At 39.5% G+C, this 21,675-nt stretch overlaps 1 protein-coding gene across 1 annotated transcript in view; it reads right to left on the reverse strand.

Moving 5' to 3' along the window:
• Nucleotides 1-21,675, reverse strand: part of agps (alkylglycerone phosphate synthase) — a 160,284-nt gene that overhangs the window by 85,808 nt on the left and 52,801 nt on the right. The window contains exon 7 of the mRNA XM_078552025.1: nt 8,371-8,450. Within this exon, the coding sequence (XP_078408151.1) occupies nt 8,371-8,450 (80 nt within the window). The remainder of the gene's footprint in view (nt 1-8,370; nt 8,451-21,675) is intronic.

Raw genomic sequence — 21,675 nt, forward strand, 5'->3', positions numbered from 1 at the left:
GGTTGTGCTATGATGAAAGGCTGAGTAAATTGGGCTTATATTTTCTGAAAATCCAAACACTATTTTGTTTTTCCTCTTTGAAAAATTATATATTAAAATCTATTAAGTTAAAAGTGCTTAAAATTAATCAGGAAGCATAATTTTTAAAACAAAAAATTTAAAAAAGAATTTCCCACAAGCCTAGCCCTTTTAGTTGCTGCAATAATTATACCACTAATTCCCCCACTTAGTCTTTCCTGTACTGATGCTTAATTTCTCTGCAATACAGGAGGAGGAATGCTGGGCACATTTACAGCATAAATTGCAAACTCTAAGTAGTTGTCCTCACATGTCACAGGCTTATAAATCAGAGCTGTTTAATTATCAGTGATTAAACATCCCCTAAATAGCTAAGCTGCTTAATCAATTTTTTTGGTTTTCAAGGTTGCCATCCAAGGGCCAGTATCATCTGCAGAGGGCAATGTAGATTGGCTATGTCAGGAATGGTTGGTGGAGCTGGACCTCTGCTGAACTTCAACACTTCTTTTTAAAAAAGCACCAACTCCTGACAGCAATTGGTCGGATGGCACAAACAATTACACTTGCGCACTTGGTTTGCATTCTGTCCGCTGATGCATGCCTATTTTCTCCCACTGATGTCATTGGCGTGCACACGTCAGCCAGTGCCAGTAGTGGTTTGTGCCTGCGCAAATGGTAACATCACTTGCTCAGTCGCTCTCTGGCACGTCCTGTTCACCACTGGCCAGCTCCCTCCGCCCCTCTGAGACCACGCTGTGCCTCGACATTCCATTCACTGACTGTTGCAAGCCATGGTATATCAGGGTCTGACTTGCTCCCCCAGTTGTTGCTATTTACACTCACAAACAACTTATACACACGCCATCTTACCTAGTTACTATTCCTAATGGGCACCATAATATACATCATTGTTGCCTGACATATATTGGTTCCCCAGCCCCTGGTTAATGGTTACGGAATGAATTGTATCAAGTGTCTCTAGCAGTGGTGGTGTCCAGTTATTTCAGAGTGCTAAAGATTTTTATAATTCTGGGATGCTCATTAATTCAGAGTCATATTACCAAAATAACACTGCATCTCAGTAGATGCATGGCAAACTCGATATCTTTCACACCACAATTAGCTTTTGCAAAATTCTCAATGCAGCAAACTACATAGCAAAAGCTTGTGAACATCGTTTTGGTCTGGGAAATAATGTACAGCAAAGTTCAACCTTGTAAACAGAGTTGCCTGACTGCCATTTGGATTGTTTCTACTGGGGCTAACATGGCACTCTAATCCAGGGAGAATTCTGCAAATCTGCTTCAACTTTTCTATGGATCTGCTGCATTTTAATAAGAGCTCTTCAGCTTTGACGTCATGGGCAATTCAACTACATGTGCGAGAAGTGCGTCCTCTACAGTTGTGGCATCTCCAAACTCAGTCTTTTTTAAAAAAAACTCATTTCTGGTTGTTTTACGAAAGCACCAAACAAATTAACTTCTGAGTTTCAATCTTTTCAGAGATAATCAGCAGTGCAAAGTTCAAAGTAGTGACACAAAAACTCAAGCTAACTTCAGTCAAACCCAGGCCCCAAGTGATGCTGCACTGTGCAGAAGCAGCAAACAAGAATTACACAGATCTCTGAAAGCACAGCAATCACCCTGATTTCTTTAGATAGAGTAGAATATCAATAAAGTTGCATGAAGTTGGTGATCATTATAGGGTAGAGGTGAACTCTGCAGAAACTAAAAATTAACAGAGTCATGTGTACTAGTTGCGATCTTCATGTAGTGGATGCAGATATCATCCAGCAGCATTCTCCATCTTTATCATTTTTTCTGTATTATTGGTGTCAATTTTCTTTGCTAGTCAGTACCATTCTGCAAGTAAATAACTAGTGTAAGTTTAGCTAACACAAACTTTTATGCTGTGAAAAGTTTCACACACAAGGACGTCTCTGGTATTATGACACTGCGTCATAATTTGCTGGCAAAACAATGGAGTGTTTAATGTACAAGCCATTATTTTGCACGCAAATCATAATGCAATTTGTGGCAATGAAGAAATACTCCATGTCCACAAATTGTAGTGAAAATGGCAATCGGCTGCCACCCTCCGCATGAGTTATTACTGCAGTTGTGCATTAATTATTAATTAAACTGGTCACAGAAAGTTAGGGCAGGTGCTTGACAAGACACTCAAATACTCCACCCAGAAAAAAAACAAGTGAAATCACAGATTGTCATTCCTGAAGGTAGTAAAGAGATTTTAATTATTACTTTTACCTTTTTTTCTATCTTTATTAAATCTCTTTCCTTCTACTTGTTTCTTTCTGTACTTGATTTGACTTTAATTTACCCCATTCCCTTCTCTTGTCATTCCTCTTTCTTTCACAATCCTTAAATCTCATTAAGGAAATAGACTTTGATTCCATCATTCACCAGCTCCCAGACATCACCACACCATAATCAACTTGCACTTCTAGCAATTTGCGGCGCAAAAAAGCTTAAGCTAAAGGATGAGGGGAAAAAGTCTAACTAACAGAGCCTTTGAGAGGCCTAACTCCTAAAAATTCTGGCCAATGGCTTCACAAAAATGCTTAATGGGAGGTTGCCCCTTTTATTTTCTTCCTTCCCTTTGGACTTGAGTTGGTGCACCCTGCAGAGTAAACAGCCAGTTAATCAGTTCCTCAATGCTTGATTTCGATTCTCTTCCCTCACTGCCTAAGAATTTGTAATGATAACCAATTTATTTTTCCAGTATGTTGAAGCTTAGCCACTCACTGCTCCTCACACATAGGCATTTTCAGCCACTCAACTCTTACTGCCTCACCGGAAAATATGATTTCTATTGACATATACACAGTATTTGCCAAATTAAAATTACCAAGGCCTGAATCTTCTGGTCGGCGTGCAGGCACAGGCCCCGCTCGCTGATGTGTAAAATGACACGGAACGTCACTGCGCGTCATTCCGATCTTCAGTTCGGTGGGCGCACACCAGAGTCGGCTACGCGCCCGCCAACTTGTCAAAGGCCTGTTAAGGCCATTTAAAAACCAACTGAAATCATTAACAGGACTGCCCATCCAACCTTAAGGTTGGGATGAGGTTTCATGAAGGCTTTATAAATTAAATAAAAATTTTTATTGAAATACATAAACATGTCCCAGCTCTTGTGACACTGTCACATGAGGGAACATGTAATTTTTAAAATTCTTTTTTTCCATTTTTCATAATGAAATTAATCTCCTCGAGGCAGCTCCATGCCTCGGAGATTTCTGCGCTCTTTCGCACGCATGTGCAAAACAGTGCAGGCCTCGATTCTTCCTCCTCTCTCTGCCCGCACAGGGAGCGCTGTGCACTTCCAGGTGTGCGGGCCTTAATTGGCCCGCCCACGTAAAATGGCGGCACGCAGCCAATCACATGCAGCGAATGGCTGCGTGCCTGCCTTTGCTCACTCCCGCCCAGCCCATACGACAGAGAAAATTCTCCCCCATGTGAATAAAAGGTGTTTTGTCTGGGTGTTGTAAAAACAATACAAACCCTATCTGTGTTTGCAAATACAGATGGTTGGGCCTCTTTATTTTCATTTAACAGATCCAATGGAGAGTTAAAAAAGAGGACAATGATTTTTTTTTACAAAATGCATTTATTTACATAATGAAGTAAAAAATGCATCGCACTATAATTGTGGATTAAGCTCATTCTTTATAGGTCTTCATTCTGATTGGCTTTAATAACTACTATCTATTTAGTTGAACATGCAGGTTTATTTAAATAGCTATCGCTAGATTGGTCGTGTTAACATGTTCTACCCATCTCAATCTGAAACTAGCAGTCCCCTGTGCTCCCAACCCACACCTCTTTCTGCTGCTGCTGCCAGATCCCATAACTCCAGTGCTACCAGATTCCAGATCTCTCCCCTAACCCCCACCCCACTCCCCACCACCCCACCCCCAACAACTGTCGAGTGCTAACAGACCTCATGACTCCACCATGCTGTCTGACTGCAGCACTTTCACCCGGCAGACCAAAGAACTCTTAATGCCCTCCAGTTACTGAGCTGACACAAGCAATCACAAGGATCAAAGGTCTTTTGGTGCACTTCCAGATGTGTCAATGTAACAAAACCTAAAAGCAATCAGTGGGTGATTGATATATGGATGAGCAGAATAGAGTCAAGCTGCTGATGTATCCATATGCTTGGAAGACATTATCTTTTGCTCATGTTGCAATTCCAGTACCATAACAATTTTGTCACTAGTCAGGTAATGTCTTCTAAAAAGGGTTTTACTCTTTCACTGTCCAAATGTAGAAGATTAGCGGTTCGAAAGATACCAGTCATGCTCACAAGCATAGAACAGAATTAATGAATGGAAGTGTCATGGAATATTTAGTGAAGGTAATTAGCTCAAAGGTGAAAAGCACAAGAAACTGAACACAAAAGCTAACTTGGACCTTTCCTGGCAGCTCACCAAGACATGGGGAATGTGGCAATGAACTAGTAGGCATAAGAAGCAACGGTTGTTCACAAGTAACCAGAAAAGGCTATTTTACATGTAATCGATCTAGAAAGGAAGACTGCAAGCACAGCAAAAGAAACATGGAAGAAACAAATTTCAAAATAGTCAAAATGTGCCACAGTCCAAGCAAGCTCAGGTGTGCTATGCTTGTGAAAAAAGTTATTTCTTTCAACGTGTAAGCATTGAAAAGTTGAAGTTATTGCAGAAAATCACAGAAAGATTTAAACTTGAACTGAAAAAACGCATACTGTGAAAAGAGAAGTCTTTACCGCAATGATGTGTTATTTTTAAAAATACACAAAATAATTAAATAATTTGATAATGCACAAATTCTGGAGGCACATTCTTCAGAATCAATAATAAGTCTAAAAGCAAAATACTGCAGATGCTGGAAATCTGAAATAAAAACAGAAAATGCTGGAAAAACTCCAAAGGTCTGGCGGCATCCGTGGAAAGAAAAACAGTTAACTTTTGTGTCCGAATGACTCTTCTTCAGAGCTCTAATGCTGCCAGACCTGCTGAGGTTTTCCAGTATTTTCTGTCAATAATAAATCTGTTTGCCTGTCCTGATTGACAAGAGTGCTCATTGTGCAAGCTATAAATGATGATAGTCTTGGTGTTTGTAAAATATCCTGAAGAAAAATTCTTATTGTGTAAGGGTAACCAAGTAAACAGGATGCTGAGCTAACCTAACTTTCCTTCAGGTGTGCCAACAAATGCACTATTTCCCCAAAGAGGGCAGGCAATTCATTTGCTCCCATACATTTCTTTGCACCCATACATTTCAATTGTCAATCAATAAATGTGTAAACCTATGAATATGTAAGCCACATGGAATGAGTTGCCTTTTGATAAACCCTTCATTACGGTGGAGAATGCTCAGATCTCTATTAAGTACCTCCAACAAAATTACTGATGGTGACATATATGGAACCATAGACAACAGTTCCATATGCTACTAATCCAATATAAGCAATGTGTTGCCTGATTCCAATTAAGAGGCTATAATTAACGATAGTCAAATAAAAAAATGTTCAGAGCTACAACCAAATAGCAATGTCTTCTAAGACATGAAAACTTTTAATAGTTAATTAATATTTCTCAAAAATCACAAAATAGAACATTGTGGATTATTCTGAAACTTGACAAAAATAGGTGCATTTCTGAATTTTATATTTTAAGATTTTAAATTAACTTTATCATTGAGGAAATCCTGTGGTTTCAGTGGCAATGTCCTACACTCCTAACTGGCTGCCCATTGAGAAAACTGTGTCAGGAGAGATATTTTTGTACATTTTTCGGAAATCAAGTTGAAAGAATGCTGTTTCTCAATTGAACTATTTGAAATATTAATTTACACAGTCTGACAGACCATGTAATTGTTAAAATTAATTCGGGAGCTTAACCAGTAAGGAAAACGTTTGCAGGAAAATGGCAATATCCAGATATTGAATGCCTCACATCACAGGGTGTAGGATCTGTTTCATTTCATGTCAAACATAAAAGAATTCCAATGGTGTGAATCACAACTCAGGTTACTCAACTTTAGTTCTGCTGGAGATCTCAACTCTGAGCATATTGGAAACTCACATCGGAAGACTTGCGTCCAAAGACCCAGCCACTTTGTATCAAATGGATTCTAAAAGCACTCTTAAAAGGATTCTATTTTTATTTTTATGAATTGTGCTAGAGTACTTTGCAGTACCAGATTGTTTCGATGTATTATTCAGCCAAATAAAACAAAGCTGTCCATTTTAGCCTTACATAGTGACCTGGTTGCCACTCCTTAAGAATTTGAGGAATATGGTGAACATGCCACTTCATCTCTAAGTGGTTAATATAGTAATTAATGGTAATTATTTAACCCAGGCAAAATATCTGAAATACAGCAAGGAAAGGGCTAATTAGAAGATATGACCCATTTGTGGAAACTCCCTTTTCATTGTCAATATGGGTCAAAAATGTGGACAGAACAAAAACAATTTCTATTACTCCATTTCAACTCACATCAGAAAGCAGTGCAAGTATTTGTCTCAAGGTAAGACTGGGGAAAATCTTCCATTTTAAAAAAAATCATAAAAATTAGCACTCAAATTTTCCAGTTTGAGAAGAATTCCTGCTCGTGGAGATTACATCTTGCTAAAATTCATGTTTAAAAATTCGGGCATATGTTTGAAAAAGTTGCACAGAATTGTGAAATGTTAGTTCTCTTTTGTATAATCTGACACTTCAGCTATAGTATGCTGTGCTCCTGCAGTACATTTCAAGTTGTTTAATTAACTTTGGAAACTGTTCACCAAACAGCATCACATGCTGGAGTTTTTCAAAAAAAGATTTATGGGCTGGAATGTAAAAGTGACAGCATTCACATAGCAGAGTTCTGGGAGCAGTTTAAGCATTTCTGAAAGACAATTATTTAAGAAAAGCATGTTCAACTACCATAACCCTTTTATGATCTCTCATCAATCTAGTCAAGGAGGTTTTCCCATCTTAAGTGATGAAGCAGATCAAATTATTTTGATGATTTTTTTTTAAAACTAAAAACATTATTCTTGTTTGGAAAGCTATAACAGATTAAAAATCAATAATGTAAAACATTAGATGATATTAGTTTAATAAATGTATTTAAGCTTGCAAAATCTGAAATTATACTGGCAGCAAGACTAGTTGAATGGAATAAGTTTGCATTATCAGTGTCCTGCTCAGGCCAGTGTGCTTACTGCAGCTATGACGTGCTTGCTGATTCATTAGTCTCCATTCAAAGGCTTTTAAAAAAAAAGTGACTCCTGTTGGATCCAACAACTTCACTGCGCTCAATTTAGCTTTAACACAAATAAAATCCTCAACCAGAATCACTTCAAATGTAATGTGTTCGAATTTATGAGGCCACTTCAGCTGTGGTCCAGTTTGTAGCATTTTTGCACCAGAAGGTTGTGGGTTCAAGTCCCACTGGGGCTCAAGTGCAATGATCTACGTTGACACTCCAGTGCAGTACTGAGGGAGTGCTGCATCATCAGAGGTGCTGACTTTTGGATGAGACATTTAACCCAGGCCCCTCTTGGGTGGATGTAAAAGATTCGATGGCATTATCATGAAGAAGAGTAAGGGGAGTTATCTTTGGTGTCCTGGTCAATATTTATCCATCAATCAACAACAAAAAAAGATTATCTGGCCATTATCACATTGCTGTTTGCGGGAGCTTGCAGTGTGCAAATTGGCTGCCACATTTTTCACATTACAAAGTCACAAGTGCTTCATTACCATCTACCATCTATTGGTCATGAAAGACAGTATACAAATGCAAGTTTTTCTTTATGGGATAAATTCTGCAAACAAGGGACACCACATGGCTCACTTTTTGATCAATATACAAGGATAATTTAAGATGTATAATAATTTTTTAACATTTTACTAGTATTCAATTTCTTGCACAATATATAGCAGATTGATAATGAGAACAGAAGAAAAATCAACAAACATCCACGTTTTCACAAAGGTATGCATTTTGTTAAAAATGGTAAATGGAAGGATTATCTTCTCTGAAACAGCATAAAATGAGAAGACCAACCAGTTAAATCCTGATATACCTCAAATTAGCATACTTCAGAAAACTCAGTACAACCAGCACAATCCACTATAAAAGTCAAGCTTCCTAATCAATTGAGTACCTGTAATCACTTCAAATGGAACACAAGATATGTTCTTAGCTGCATGTGGAAGGTACAAAGCTCCTTATGGATGCTTTGGTTAAAATAAGCTTGACAAGAGGGTTGGACTTGGAAGGGTTTAAATTAAGTTTTTACTTTTATTGCCATCAGGAGTCTTTTCCCGAAAACTTTATTACATACCATCTGTGAAGTATCCAAAGAAAGTATGGTTCGTTTTTCATCTGTGGGACACTCCAGAGCATCGGAAACACTTGTCCCTCCTGCAAGTAAAGGAAATTAAATGACTGATTTTATAGTGGTTTTGCTTTTCTTTGTTTTACAAACACTTAACACTGATGGTCTCCAGACAACTCAGCGCAGATGTGCTCAGCAGGACATGGACTGCCATTCAGACTGTGATAATGTTAGGAAAGTGTTGACAGAACTGCAAGTTGAATTACTTCTGATATATGCAAAGTATTGATGCTATTCAATACAAGAAATCACTTCAAAAACAGATGTCACGAAGTATGCAAATAACACCAAATTTTCAATTTATACCGAATAATTTATAACACTAAACTCAAAAGACAACACTACAACTACAAAAATAAACCCAGACTATTTGTGCACAGAAATAGTAGACAATATGGAAGCATATCATATTAGAGAACCAATATGTGCCAGCCAGTGGGACACAGTCAATCATCTCAGGCTGCTCATCTCTATAGAGAAACACTGAAAAGGAACCAACAGCTTTCCCAAAGGAAGGAGGAACTCTATATGCACCTCTATATAGGTACATAGGTTTGTTATTTCACCCATTATATTTTGAAATGTGGCAACTGTAACAAAATAGTGGGAAAATCTCCAGGGCACTTAATAGCGCAAAAGAAATAGAGGGGCATTATACCAAAAACAGGCTTGGATCCATTATAAAAAGAGATTTGTTTCAGTCTGTCCCAGAGAACTCTGCAAGCCAATGTCCAGAATGTAGGGTATCTACTTACAATGTCGCATAGCAAACTGTATAATTTTGGCTGGTTAATGTCATCAGGACCCCATGCATGTATTTCAGAGTTCCGAGTCTCGACTCTTGCCAACCAGTGCCTAGCCTCAGTTACCTACAGGGACAGTGTATGCATTCTATATCAGGCAAAGAAAAGCTCTCTATGTATGAATTTCTCAGTGTTGGTTTGGAGCTGCTGAGCTAATCAATTCTGTCAGGCATCCAGCTGACCAAAAAAGTATTTACTTTGTTGCAGCATGGTTCCATGGGCCTCTAGCACCCAAACAGCAATTATTCATTAGTCCGAAAAGGCTTTATACTGCAGAATCCTACCTTGATGTCTAAAGAGACACACTTTCAGCAAGAGTCACTGGGTAGGGGTCAGGAATGATAGCTGTGACCCATTTTCTCTCTCCCTAATCCAGAAATGCTAAAGAAAAGTACAATGTTTCTACTACCCCAAATGAAATAAGAAAGGGACACATTAGTGGAATACTGGAAGAAATTAGATTGCTCTGCGATTGAGATACTAGGATAATCCTAGACATTCGTGCAGATTTTCTGAAAATTCCAGAGTGTGGGTTGTCAGAGAGATTTGATGCACCTAAGGTTTCAACTAATTTTTTCTTTATAGCCCAGAATAAAGGTAAATTACACATCATTGTCCCTCTTTGAAGCAAGCTCAAGCAATGCAAAACTCCACCTACAGAGTTCTATAGAACAAAACATCCAATATTATTAGGTTTAATTCTATTACTAGTTAGAAAACTGTAATCTAGCTTGAAAAACAGCAACAATTAGCAGCAAAAATACCTTTTAAAATTTAAAATATAATTTCAGATTACATAGGTCAATTTATCTAGAATAATACTCAGTAATAATGCTCAGTTTTTGTCTTTCTGGGCTATTTTGATTTTAAGGAGCATGTCTCCAGGTGGGCTTATTTGGTGGGCATTACCTGGCACATGCAGAGGATTGGAGTGAGTGATTCACGTGCAGCAGGTGGAGAAAAAAAATACAGCAGAAGATATGGGGTGCCCAACAACAAAATTACCCTGGCTAGAGACATTACTTCCATGAGGGATGGGATGGATTGATAGGGACAGCAAAGAAAGGATGGGGATGGCATTAGAATGATGAAAGGAATTGTAAAGATATGGCATGGATGAGATGATGGAGTTGGTTACATGTGACAAAATGGCAGGGACAATTATTTGATACAACTTATTACTCAAAAGCTATTCTTTGTGCTAAAAATGAAGATCCACTAGATTTGAATGAAAAAGTTTTAGAAACGCTGTCAGGTGAATTTTAAAAATACATTAGAATTGATTCTGTAGATGAAGAACAGTCTATACCCTCCAGGGATTCTACACAGACTAGTTCCAAAGGGCATGCCATTGCACAAACTGCTCATGCATGTATGCAACTGCTCAGGAAGAAGGAGATATATTATTGCGACAATACATGAATCCTAAACAAGGACTTTGTCATGAACAAGACTGGTAGTTCAGAAGCTGTTTTCTTCAATGACAGATGCTGAAATTATTACAGGCAAATTTCAAGGGGAGTGTATTTAATCCTTGAATGATATTGAGCCCATCAGTTGTAAACCTTCTTTTTCAACTCAGGAGAAAACAGTTCCCAACGAGACTTCCATATTCTATGACTATAAACACGTCACAAGGTCAGATTCCTGACAACATTTGTATTTATATTCCTAGGCCTGTTTTTACACATTGACAGATTTATTTAGCTTTCTCAGAGAAGTTCTGATTCTGTTAAAACCTTTGGTGAAAGAAATATTTAAAGTAGTACTTTTGCAATAAACATACTAATCAGGCCACAGGGCTCTAATAGTTCCTGTGTATTCCTTTAGATATGGGCATCCATTCAGCAATTAGCTAAAGTTCTTGCAGCAGGTAAGCTTTTTTTTTGGTCAATTCTAGAGTTTCCCTCACATCACTAAACAAATGCAAAAGAACAAATTAATTAATTCTTGGGAATGCCAAGTTTGAATGTTAGGTAGCTTTAAACTCAAATACATATCTATCTGGCTGAGCGATAAGTATTCTGCCACTTCTGTTGCCAAATCATTCAAGCAAACTTATGCTTCTAAGTCTAAACTAGTGAAAAAGGTTCACCGGATATATGTGTAACAATCATAGAGGGCGTCTACATCATATGCATCAGTAGAACTGCTACAGAACATTAGGATTCCAGTCTTCATATCAAATAAGTTGGAGAACATGGAGGCAAAAGACAACAAATTACTACTGGAACCGTTTCACCAGCAGCCAAAACAAAGGTTTTTGAAAACACAAATTAGATTTTACCCTCTCCACATCCCATGATTTGTGGGTACAGAACACGACTAAGCCAACCATAACTACATTATGAAACTAGAACAGTCAACAGACTATACAAGCAAAAACTTTGAACAATTAATGAAAAATAGATTCTAAATTGCCTGCAGGAAGCAGACTGGTTACTTCAGTGTCCAGCAGAGACACAAATCAAATTAATGTAGATTTTGAATAAATTTGAGAGCAGCATTTGTAATTGTGCCTTTAAAAATTAGGAAGGTGAACCTTAGTTTGAATAAAAACTGTAATGTTATTCATTGAAACAATTATTCAATTTTACTTCTTTTTCCATAAATTTGTTCTTCTCCCCTCCTGAAGAAATTATTTCCTCATTAGTGCACAATTCCAAGGAGATTTGATTAGAAGTCAGCTTCCAGTATACCCAATGTGATCATTCTTCATGTTAGCTTAGGCACAACACAGTCAAACTCAATCCTGTCCCTATCTGGTCTCCACACACATTGCCAGTAATCAAAATTGCAAACATTGCCTGATTTTACCCTGCCTAATACTATTAACTGGGTAGATTTAGCTACCTTTGCACAAAGCAGTGACTGAACATAGAACCGTCCTGGTTCAGTGGTAATTCCCTTGTTTTAGAGTCAGAAGGTCATGGGTCAAAGTCTCACTCCAACAACTGAAGTACATAATCTAGACTGCTACTTCAGCGCAGTGCTAAAGGAATGCAGCGTTAGAGGCAATGCTTTTCAGATGAAATGTTAAACCAAGGTCTGCCTGCCCTCTCAAGCAAATATAAAACTTCATGGCACTATTTGAAGAAATATGTCCTAGCCAAATCAAACAACATGCTCCAGTTGACACTTAAGTGTTTCCATGTTTTAGTGTTTATACAGAACCCGATGAAACTTAAAAACATGCCACTTCTCAAATTTGCTCAAATGCTGGATTCTCCACAAGCTTGGATAAACTTCACCTTTTTTGTAGATTAAAAACACAACTGGTACCAACTTTCAATCTAACTCAGTGGCAGCCTTATGGTTTGTGCTGTTATGCTCTTTACTCGAGTGGCTGAAATAAAATCACTGAAAACGCTGCAACCAACAGCAGCAATTTACTGATCCAAGTGAATAGATTGAACTCTCACTAATAAAAACAGATGTTATAAACCCACTTTTTTTTCTGAAATCTACTGACTTTTATTAGCATTTCCTAAAATAACTAACTGCATACAAGCAGGCACTGTTATTCTTTATTTGCTGACTTCTAAACAAGTTACCTTTCAATAGACAAATCTTTGTAGCTCACTGGTGCGTGCTTAAGTTTCATTTCAGATTCAGTAGCAGGAAAGCAAAGCCTCTGTTTCTATATTTTGTTATTGGAGCCCAGAAATCCAGGTGTTACCATAAATCTCTCCATAGCCTATATTTGCTATTTTTTGCAGTGTTACCCAAATCATAAGCAAAGGTTTAGAAACTAGCAATTACAAGTAAATATGGTTGAGAGCCAAGCATTTAGCTTAAAATGCAGGTTCACTAATTTAGAATTTACTTCAGATTATTTACATAAAACAATGACTATTACAATTAGGAAATAGAAAATTGATTTTATGGTTGCTTTATTGACCTAGGTATAGCTTAAAAGAAAACAAGACCTCATTCAGCTGAAACTCAAATGTACACACTCAAAAAATTTTAATTTATGCTTGGATTATAACTTTCATGCTGTGGGTCAATGGAAAATTTGAATTGGATTAACATATGTACATGAAGCATACATTATCCAGATTTTTTTTTTTATAAATTTCTCTCTTCTGGAATTAAAAGGTTTATGGAGTATGTAAAATGATGAAAAACAAAAAAAGTTACAGTAACTAAAACTTATCACTTTGGATAAGCATGACTACTAATGGTTCAAGAAACCTCCCAACAAATTCTACAAAGTCAGATTTTTGCCAGTTTCCTGTAATTAGCAGCAGTGGAAAAAAAACTGAAATTACAGTTAACCAACAATCAATGGAGTGAAACTTTAGTTCCTACAAGTGCCATTCCACACATTCAATGCTCCCGTCTACTTTTTCCACTAAAGTCCGTGATCAGAAATTCTATTCCCATAACAAACACTTTTCACTCTCAATTTCAGGATGTGGTCTCAGATATACATGAGCAAAGCTGCATTTATTGCCCACTCCTACTAGTCCAGGTGATGGCAATGGCCATTCTTGAACTGTTGAGAGTTTTTGTGATGGTTGAACTTCCATAATGTTACTAAAGTAGGGAATTCCGGGATTTTGACATGATGGTAAAGAAATGGCAGAATATGTCCAAGTTAACATGGTGAGATTTGAAAATAAACTCAAGTGATGGCATTCCCACTATCTTTGATGCTTTCGTCTTCCTCACCATTACAGGAGAAAGTAAACGTGATGAATTGTTGCAGAGCATCCTGCGCATAGTAAACTTGGTAACTAGTCTGCCGATGGATACTGAGTTCAGTAGGAGGGGTGGTCAAGTGAACTGTTTTGTTGAATTTCAGCCAACATCATAGATTCATCTATCACACCCTTGGGTTCTGTCCTGCTCCAACACCAAAACAAACCATCAGAAGTGGAGGTAGTGGTATACAGTTGGGTAGATGTGAATCTGGAAAGTCCTTAACATAAGACTATGGATCCCCATGATTTCAGACCAAACAATGCCAAAGAATTTTGCCGATTACGACTTGCCTCCCATAACTGACAGATCAGTACTCCTCTATGTTAAACATCAGTTGGTAGTACTGAGGGAAGCAAGGTGCAAAATACGCTCAGAGAACTTCAACGTTCACCATCAAGAGTGGATTGGTACCATCACCACTGGCTGAACATGTCACATTCCAAACCACCACGGTACTGGATAGGGCCTGTGTTAGGTGAGAAAAATCAGCAAAAGGGAATAACCTGCTTTATTATGTCCTCAAATCCACTGATAGGAGTAACCACCAATAGGCCTCAAGAAGAAAGCATCATTTTCGCAGTGAGGTCTTGCTCCCTCAGGTAGTGTGGTGCTACCACACTAAGTCACAGGTCTTACAACCCAAAACCAAGCATCCAATAAGCATTTGAGGACATCAGCAGAATTGAGTGCCATCACAATCTGTTACCTCATGGCTTGACATCCTCATTCCTCCAGATCCATCAAATCAGGATATCAACTTTGATTCAATCAGAAAGGTTAGAAAGGCGCATCAGGAGCAGAAGCAGGCATACGTCAAAACAAGGTGCCAATCTAGTAAAGCTACAACATGCATGAACATCAAAAGGAGATGCAGAGAGCTTAATGATCCCAAAAGCAAACTGACTAACACAAAGCTCTGCAGCCTTACAAACTCCAGGTGAAAATGGCACTGCTCTATCAGCCAACTAATGAGAGCAGGAAGCTTAATGAACATCTCATCTTCAACCACTATAAAGTCTTGCACAAGTGCAAGAAATATGACTTGTGTTTGCAAGCATTTTGAGCCAAAAGTCAAATGAATGACCTTACTCAGCCTCTTCTTAAGCCTCCTCACCATGGATGCCAGCATCTAGCTAATACAATTTGATTTATGTAACAGGAAGAGGAGTACAGTCAGCTGAGCACAGCAAATGTTATAGGTTGTGATAATATTCTGACTGTAGTGAAGACTTGCATATTAGAGCTGGCCTGCCAAAGTTTACAATGCAGTTATGACTCCGGCATCTATGCAGCAATGACAAAACTGCCTGGTAGAACCTATCCACAAATAAAAAAGGAGAAATCTAGCCCTGCCAATCTAACAATCTTGTCAACCTCCACCCAATCAAATTGTAATGCTTCCTACATTACAAGAGTGACTACACTTCACAGTACTTTATCAGCTGCAAAGCACTTTAGGAGCTTCCGAGTTGTGAAAGCTCCTCTATAAATGCTGGTCGTTCTTTACGAGAAGCAATACCATGGAAGAAGAGAACAATGCCACCTCCTAACTCCAATAGCCCTGCTTGCCAACACTCAGTTTACATTCCACTGAATTACTTGTCATAGACTTCATCCAGAAATGGACACAAGATAAATGCCAGGAGAGGCGCAAGTGTAACTGCCCTCAACATTAAGGCAGCATTCAACCAAGTGTGGCCTCAGGAAGCCCTACTGTGATTGCAGGCATGCAAGATGACTATTGTGGTTGTCAGCAATCAATCACCAAAACTTCAAAACATCGTTGCTGGAATTCCTCAGGGTAGCATCATTCTCCTAACTATCTTCAGCTGCTTCAATGACCTTTGCTCTGATATAAGGTCAAGGGTGGAATAGATCACTGCCTATTCGAGTGCACAGCTTCAGTGAAAACACCTCAATGATGCAGCAGACATGGGACGATATTCATGTTGGGCTGATAAGTGTCTGGTAATATGTGCCACACAAGTGCTGGGCGACAGCAATCTCCAACAAGATTCAACCCCATCCTCTGATCGACAATGGCACCAACATCACAGAATTCCCATATCCATAACCACAGCTACAGAGCAGGCAACATACACTGCAACAAATGGCTCACTTCCTAACCTAAGCATGTCTTAAGGCAGCATGGAATGCCACTGGCTAAGATGGGTGCAGTTGCAACACTCAAGCAGATCGACGCCATCCAACATACAGCAATCTGCTTGATTGAGCCACTGTTACTGAACTCCATATTCACCTCATCAAAAGTGCACAGTGATTGCAGTATGAAGAGTCTACAGGACAAACTACAGCAACTCATCAAATTTTCTTCAACTAAACCTCCCATCCCCTTGATCTCTCCCAATAAGGAAGTCAGGAATACCATGGCCATCACCTCCATATTCCTAAATACCCTGATTTGACCATATTCCACCAGTCCTTCATCTCCATGTCAAACTCCTGCCATTTCTTGCCTAACACCATCGTGCGAGCACCATCAGTACAAGGAATCTGGCATTAATCCATCGTGTACCACTATATTCTGAGGATAACTTGCAATGAGCAATAAATGTGGTCTTTCCAGAGTAACCTACAGCCTAGGGACAAAAGTTAAAATAAAAACTTGGTTTGATATTTATGGCCATTATCAGAGATCCAAACCCACAATTTTTCTAGCTGTTGGAAAAGGACATGTGATACTTCATTGCAGGGTCTAATGTCTGCAACCATGGGTCTGGTATACATGAAAAGTGTATCAAGTTTTTCCATCTGGATTGTGAAGCCATGAATTTAACAAATTATTTAGTGTTGGGCAAGACATGCATTAACACTGCTGGTTTCCTTAAGCACCAAACTCACACCGAGAAGTTTTATAATTAAATGCTTACCAACAACACAAATGTCAATATACAGCAGATAAAACTACTTAACACAAAATGGAAAGCCACAGGGGACTCACCAAGAATGACTGCCAGGAAGACCCATTTTAGTAGTCTCTCTAAGTGGCTGCTAGTTTTAACGAGTACTGGCTGTTTTGCATTTGGCTTGCAACCAGCTGCATGAATTCCATGCTTCAGAAACCCAGCAGCAATGATGCAATATAAAAGCTGCCTTAGAATCTATAACTGTCTTTTAAGAACAATCCAGGTCAGGTTCTTTTAATGAAAAAACAATTCAATATTACTTTATAAGTTTATGGATTCAAGGAGCCACTGCTGACACTATATGGACACTGGCATTTGACTCACTTTCCTATCTTGATGTATGCTAATATCTGCCTGAATGTTTGTTCTTTTGATCCTTCTTTTTTCCCGCTTGTTCCTCCATTTCTCCCTCATTCAATTGCCCTCTCATTCTGAGTTTGTTTTCTCCCTAATTTTTTCTGCCAACGCAACTTTGTACTTTATCTTTTCTTTTCCGTTCCCCATGAGTAGAGTGATTCATATCGTGACCACATAACACAGACTTGCATGGACCCAGCATTAAACACAAAGCTGCTAGGTAAGGCATACAAGAGAATACATTAACCACAACAGGTCACATGGCACAAAACAAACATGTCAAGTAGCTATAATAAAAACAGAAAATGCTGGAAAAACTCAGGTCTGGCAGCATCTGTGGAGAGAGAAACAGAATCAATGCTTCAAGTCAGTATGACTTCTTCAGAGCTAGAGAAGTAGAAATGTGATGGAATTTGTACTGTTTTGGGGAGGGGGGGTGGGGGGGAGAGTTGAGCAGGTGAAGCTAAATAAAAGATCAGTGATGGGTGAGAGTCAAGAAGAGATTGACAAAGATGTCATGGACACAAGACAAAGGGAATGTTAATTGTAGTGGTAAGGGCTAAAGGTGGTGTTGATAATGGCATAAAGGTAAGAAAGCAGAATGTGTGAATAGCAGAACGAGAATCAGCGTTATGTGAAAGTACAACATAGAAACAAGTGTCAGATGGTCCTTTTGGGTGTGGGTTGGGGGGATGGGGCAGTGGTTGGGGAAAAATGGTAGGAAAAGGGATTTTAAAAAGGGATAAAACAGTAAATAAATGGAAATAAATAAAAAAAATTAAAACATAAAAACTAGGAGCAGGAGTAGGCAATTCAGCCCCTCGAGCCTGCCCCGCCATTCAATACGATCATGGCTGATCTCATTTCGGCCTCAACTCCAATTTCCTGCCCTCTCCCCATAACCTTTCAACCCATTATTAATTTAAAATCTGTCTATCTCTTCCTCAAATTTATTCAGCGTCCTGGCATCCAATGTACTCTGAGGTCGTGAATTCCACAGATTCACGACCCTTTGAGAAAAGTAATTCCTCCTCATCTCTGATTTAAATCTACCACCCCTTAGCCTAAAACTATGGCCTCTCCTTCTAGAATGATCCACAAGGGGAAACATCCGCTCCACGTCTACTTTGTCTATCCCCTTTAGCATCTTATACACCTCAATTAGATCTCCTCTCATCCTTCTAAACTCTAGCGAGTATAGGCCTAAACTGCTCAACCTCTCCTCATAAGACAAGCCCCGCTTCTTTGGAATCAATCTACTGAACCTCCTCTGAACCGCCTCCAATGCAACTATATCCTTCCTCAAGTAAAGGGACCAAAACTGTGCACAGTACTCCAGGTGCAGTCTCACCAATGCCTTGTACAGTTGCAACAATGCTTCCCTATTTTTATACTCTAATCCTTTAGCAATAAATGCCAAAAGTCCATTTGCCTTCCTTATTACATGCTGTACCTCCATACTAGCTTTCAGCGATTCATGCATGAGGACACCCAGGTCCCTCTGCACTGAAGCATTCTGAAGTTTCTCTTCATTTAAATAATAAGTCTCCTTTTTATTCTTCCGACCAAAATGGATAACCTCACACTTATCCACGTTAAACTCCATCTGCCAAATTTTGGACCATTCACTTAACCTGTCCCTATCTATTTGTAAATTTCTTATTTCTACATTGCAACTTAGTTTCCCACCTACTTTGGTGTCATCTGCAAATTTAGCTATAGTACCTTCTATCCCTGAATCCAAGTCATTAATATAGATTGTAAATAGTTGGGGCCCCAAGGACCAAACCCTGTGGCACCCCACTTGTTACAGCTTGCCATCCAGGAAAAGACCTATTTATCCCGACTCTCTGCTTTCTGTTGGTTAGCCAATCCTCTATCCAAGCTAATATATTACCCCTAACTCCGTGTGATCTTATCTTGTGTATTAATCTTTTGTGCGGCATCTTATCAAAGGCCTTCTGGAAGTCCAGTATACTACATCTACAGGATCCCCATTATTCACTTTGCTTGTCACATCTTCAAAGAACTCTAGCAAATTAGTCAAACATGATTTACTCTTCATAAAACCATGCTGACTCTGATGGATTGCATTTTGTCTTTCCAAATGCCCCATTACTGCTTCCTTAATAATGGATTCCAACAATTTCCCAACAACAGACATTAAACTAACTGGTCTATAGTTTCCTTCTTTCTGCCTCCCCCCCACCCCGCCCGCCCCGCCTTTTTGAATAAGGGCATTATATTAGCATGTTTCTAATCCACTGGAACCTTTCCAGAATCCAGGGAATTTTGGAATATTATAGCCAATGCTCCCAGTATTTCCTGATTTATATTGTGCCCTACTGCTGAACTACTGTTTGGGGACCTATAGATTACTCCCACCAGAGACTTCTTTCCCTTGCTATTTCTTATTTCTACCCAGACTGACTCTACATCTTGCTCTCCAGTGCCACTTCCTTTAAGACCCTGGGATGTAGGCCATCAGGTCCTGGGGACTTGTCACCCTTTAATTCTAATAGTTTGCTCAGTGCTTTTTCTCTAGTGATGGTGATTGTTCTAAGTTCCTCCTCTATACCCTCTGCACTACCTGTTACTATTGGGGTGGTACTAGTGTCCTCCACCGTGAAAACTGAGGCAAAATATTGATTAAGCGTCTCTGCCATTTCTGCGTTCCCCACTATTAACTCCCCAGTCTCATCCTTCAAGGGATCAACATTCACTTTAGCTACTCTCTTTCCTTTTCTATACTTGTAGAGGCTTTTGTTATCAGTTTTTACATTTTGCACCAGTTTTCCTTCATAATTTACCTTTGCTCTTTTTATTATTTTTTAGTAACCCTTTGTTGATCTTTAAAAGTTTCCCAATCTTCCAGCCTGGCACTGACCTTTGCAATTTGGTATGCCTTAGTTTTTGCCTTTATGTTATCTTTAACTTCCTTGCTTAGCCATGGAAGCTTTTTCCCCCTCTTACCATCTTTCTTCCTCTTTGGAATATATTTTACTTGGGAGGAATTAAATATTTCCTTAAATATCTGCCACTGTTCACCAACCTTGTAGTCTTCCCAGTCCACTAGGGCCAAATCTGCCCTCATGCCTATGTATTTACCTTTGTTTAACTCCAGAACATTAGTGTGGGACTCAAGTTTCTCACTCTCAAACTGAACTTGAAATTCTGGCATGCTATGATTACTCTTCCCTGGAGGATCCTTTATTATGAGATCATTAATTAATCCCATCTCATTACACAAAACCAAATCCAGAATAGCCTGCTCCCTAGCTAAAAGCTACTGCGGATGCTGGAAATCCAAAACAAAAACAGAATTACCTGGAAAAACTCAGCAGGTCTGGCAGCATCGGCGGAGAAGAAATCAGTTAACGTTTCGAGCCTTCATGGCCCTTCGGCAGAACTGAAGCATAGTTAGAAGAAGGGAGAAATATAAATTGGTTTAAGGTGGGTGGGGTGGGGGGTGGTGGAGAGAGAGACACATTGAGGGTGTGGTGATTGTGGAGATGAGCAGATAATCAAAAGATGTCATAGACAAAAGGGTCAAAGAGGTGTCGAAGGTGGTGACATTTGTCTGAGAAAAGTGCTAATTAAGAATGGAAGACAGGATATTCAAAGTACAGCTCTAGTGGGGGTGGGGTGGAAAGACTAACAAGGTATTAGTTTAGATTTAAAAATAATGGAAATAGGTGGGGAAAGAAGAATCTATATAAATTATTGAAAAAAAAAAGGGGGGGGGGCAAGAAACGGGGTGGGGATGGGGGGAGGGGGAGTTTAAGATCTAAAGTTGTTGAATTCAATATTCAGCCCAGAAGGCTGTAAAGTGCCTAGTCGGAAGATGAGGTGCTGTTCCTCCAGTTTGCGTTGGGCTTCACTGGAACAATGCAGCAAGCCAAGGACAGACATGTGGGCAAGAGAACAGGGTGGAGTGTTACAATGGCAAGCGACAGGGAGGTTTGGGTTTTTCTTGCGGACAGACCGCAGGTGTTCCGCAAAACGGTCGCCCAGTTTGCGTTTGGTCTCTCCAATGTAGAGGAGACCGCATTGGGAGCAAACAATGCAGTAGACTAAGTTAGGGGAAATGCAAGTGAAATGCTGCTTCACTTGAAAGGAGTGTTTGGGCCCTTGGACGGTGAGGAGAGAGGAAGTGAAGGGGCAGGTGTTGCATCTTCTGCGTGGACATGGGGAGGTGCCATAAGTGGGGGTTGAGGAGTAGGGGGTGATGGAGGAGTGGACCAGGGTGTCCCGGAGGGAACGATCCCTACGAATGCCGCCGGGGGTGTGAAGGGACGATGTGTTTGGTGGTGGCATCATGCTGGAGTTGGCGGAAATGGCGGAGGATGATCCTTTGAATGCGGAGGCTGGTGGGGTGATAAGTGAGGACAAGGGGGACCCTGTCATGTTTCTGGGAAGGAGGAGAAGGCGTGAGGGAGGATGCGCGGGTTATG

This window comes from Cetorhinus maximus, chromosome 11 (assembly GCF_964194155.1).
Source record: "Cetorhinus maximus chromosome 11, sCetMax3.hap1.1, whole genome shotgun sequence".
In the NCBI taxonomy this organism is placed as follows: Eukaryota; Metazoa; Chordata; class Chondrichthyes; order Lamniformes; family Cetorhinidae; genus Cetorhinus; species Cetorhinus maximus.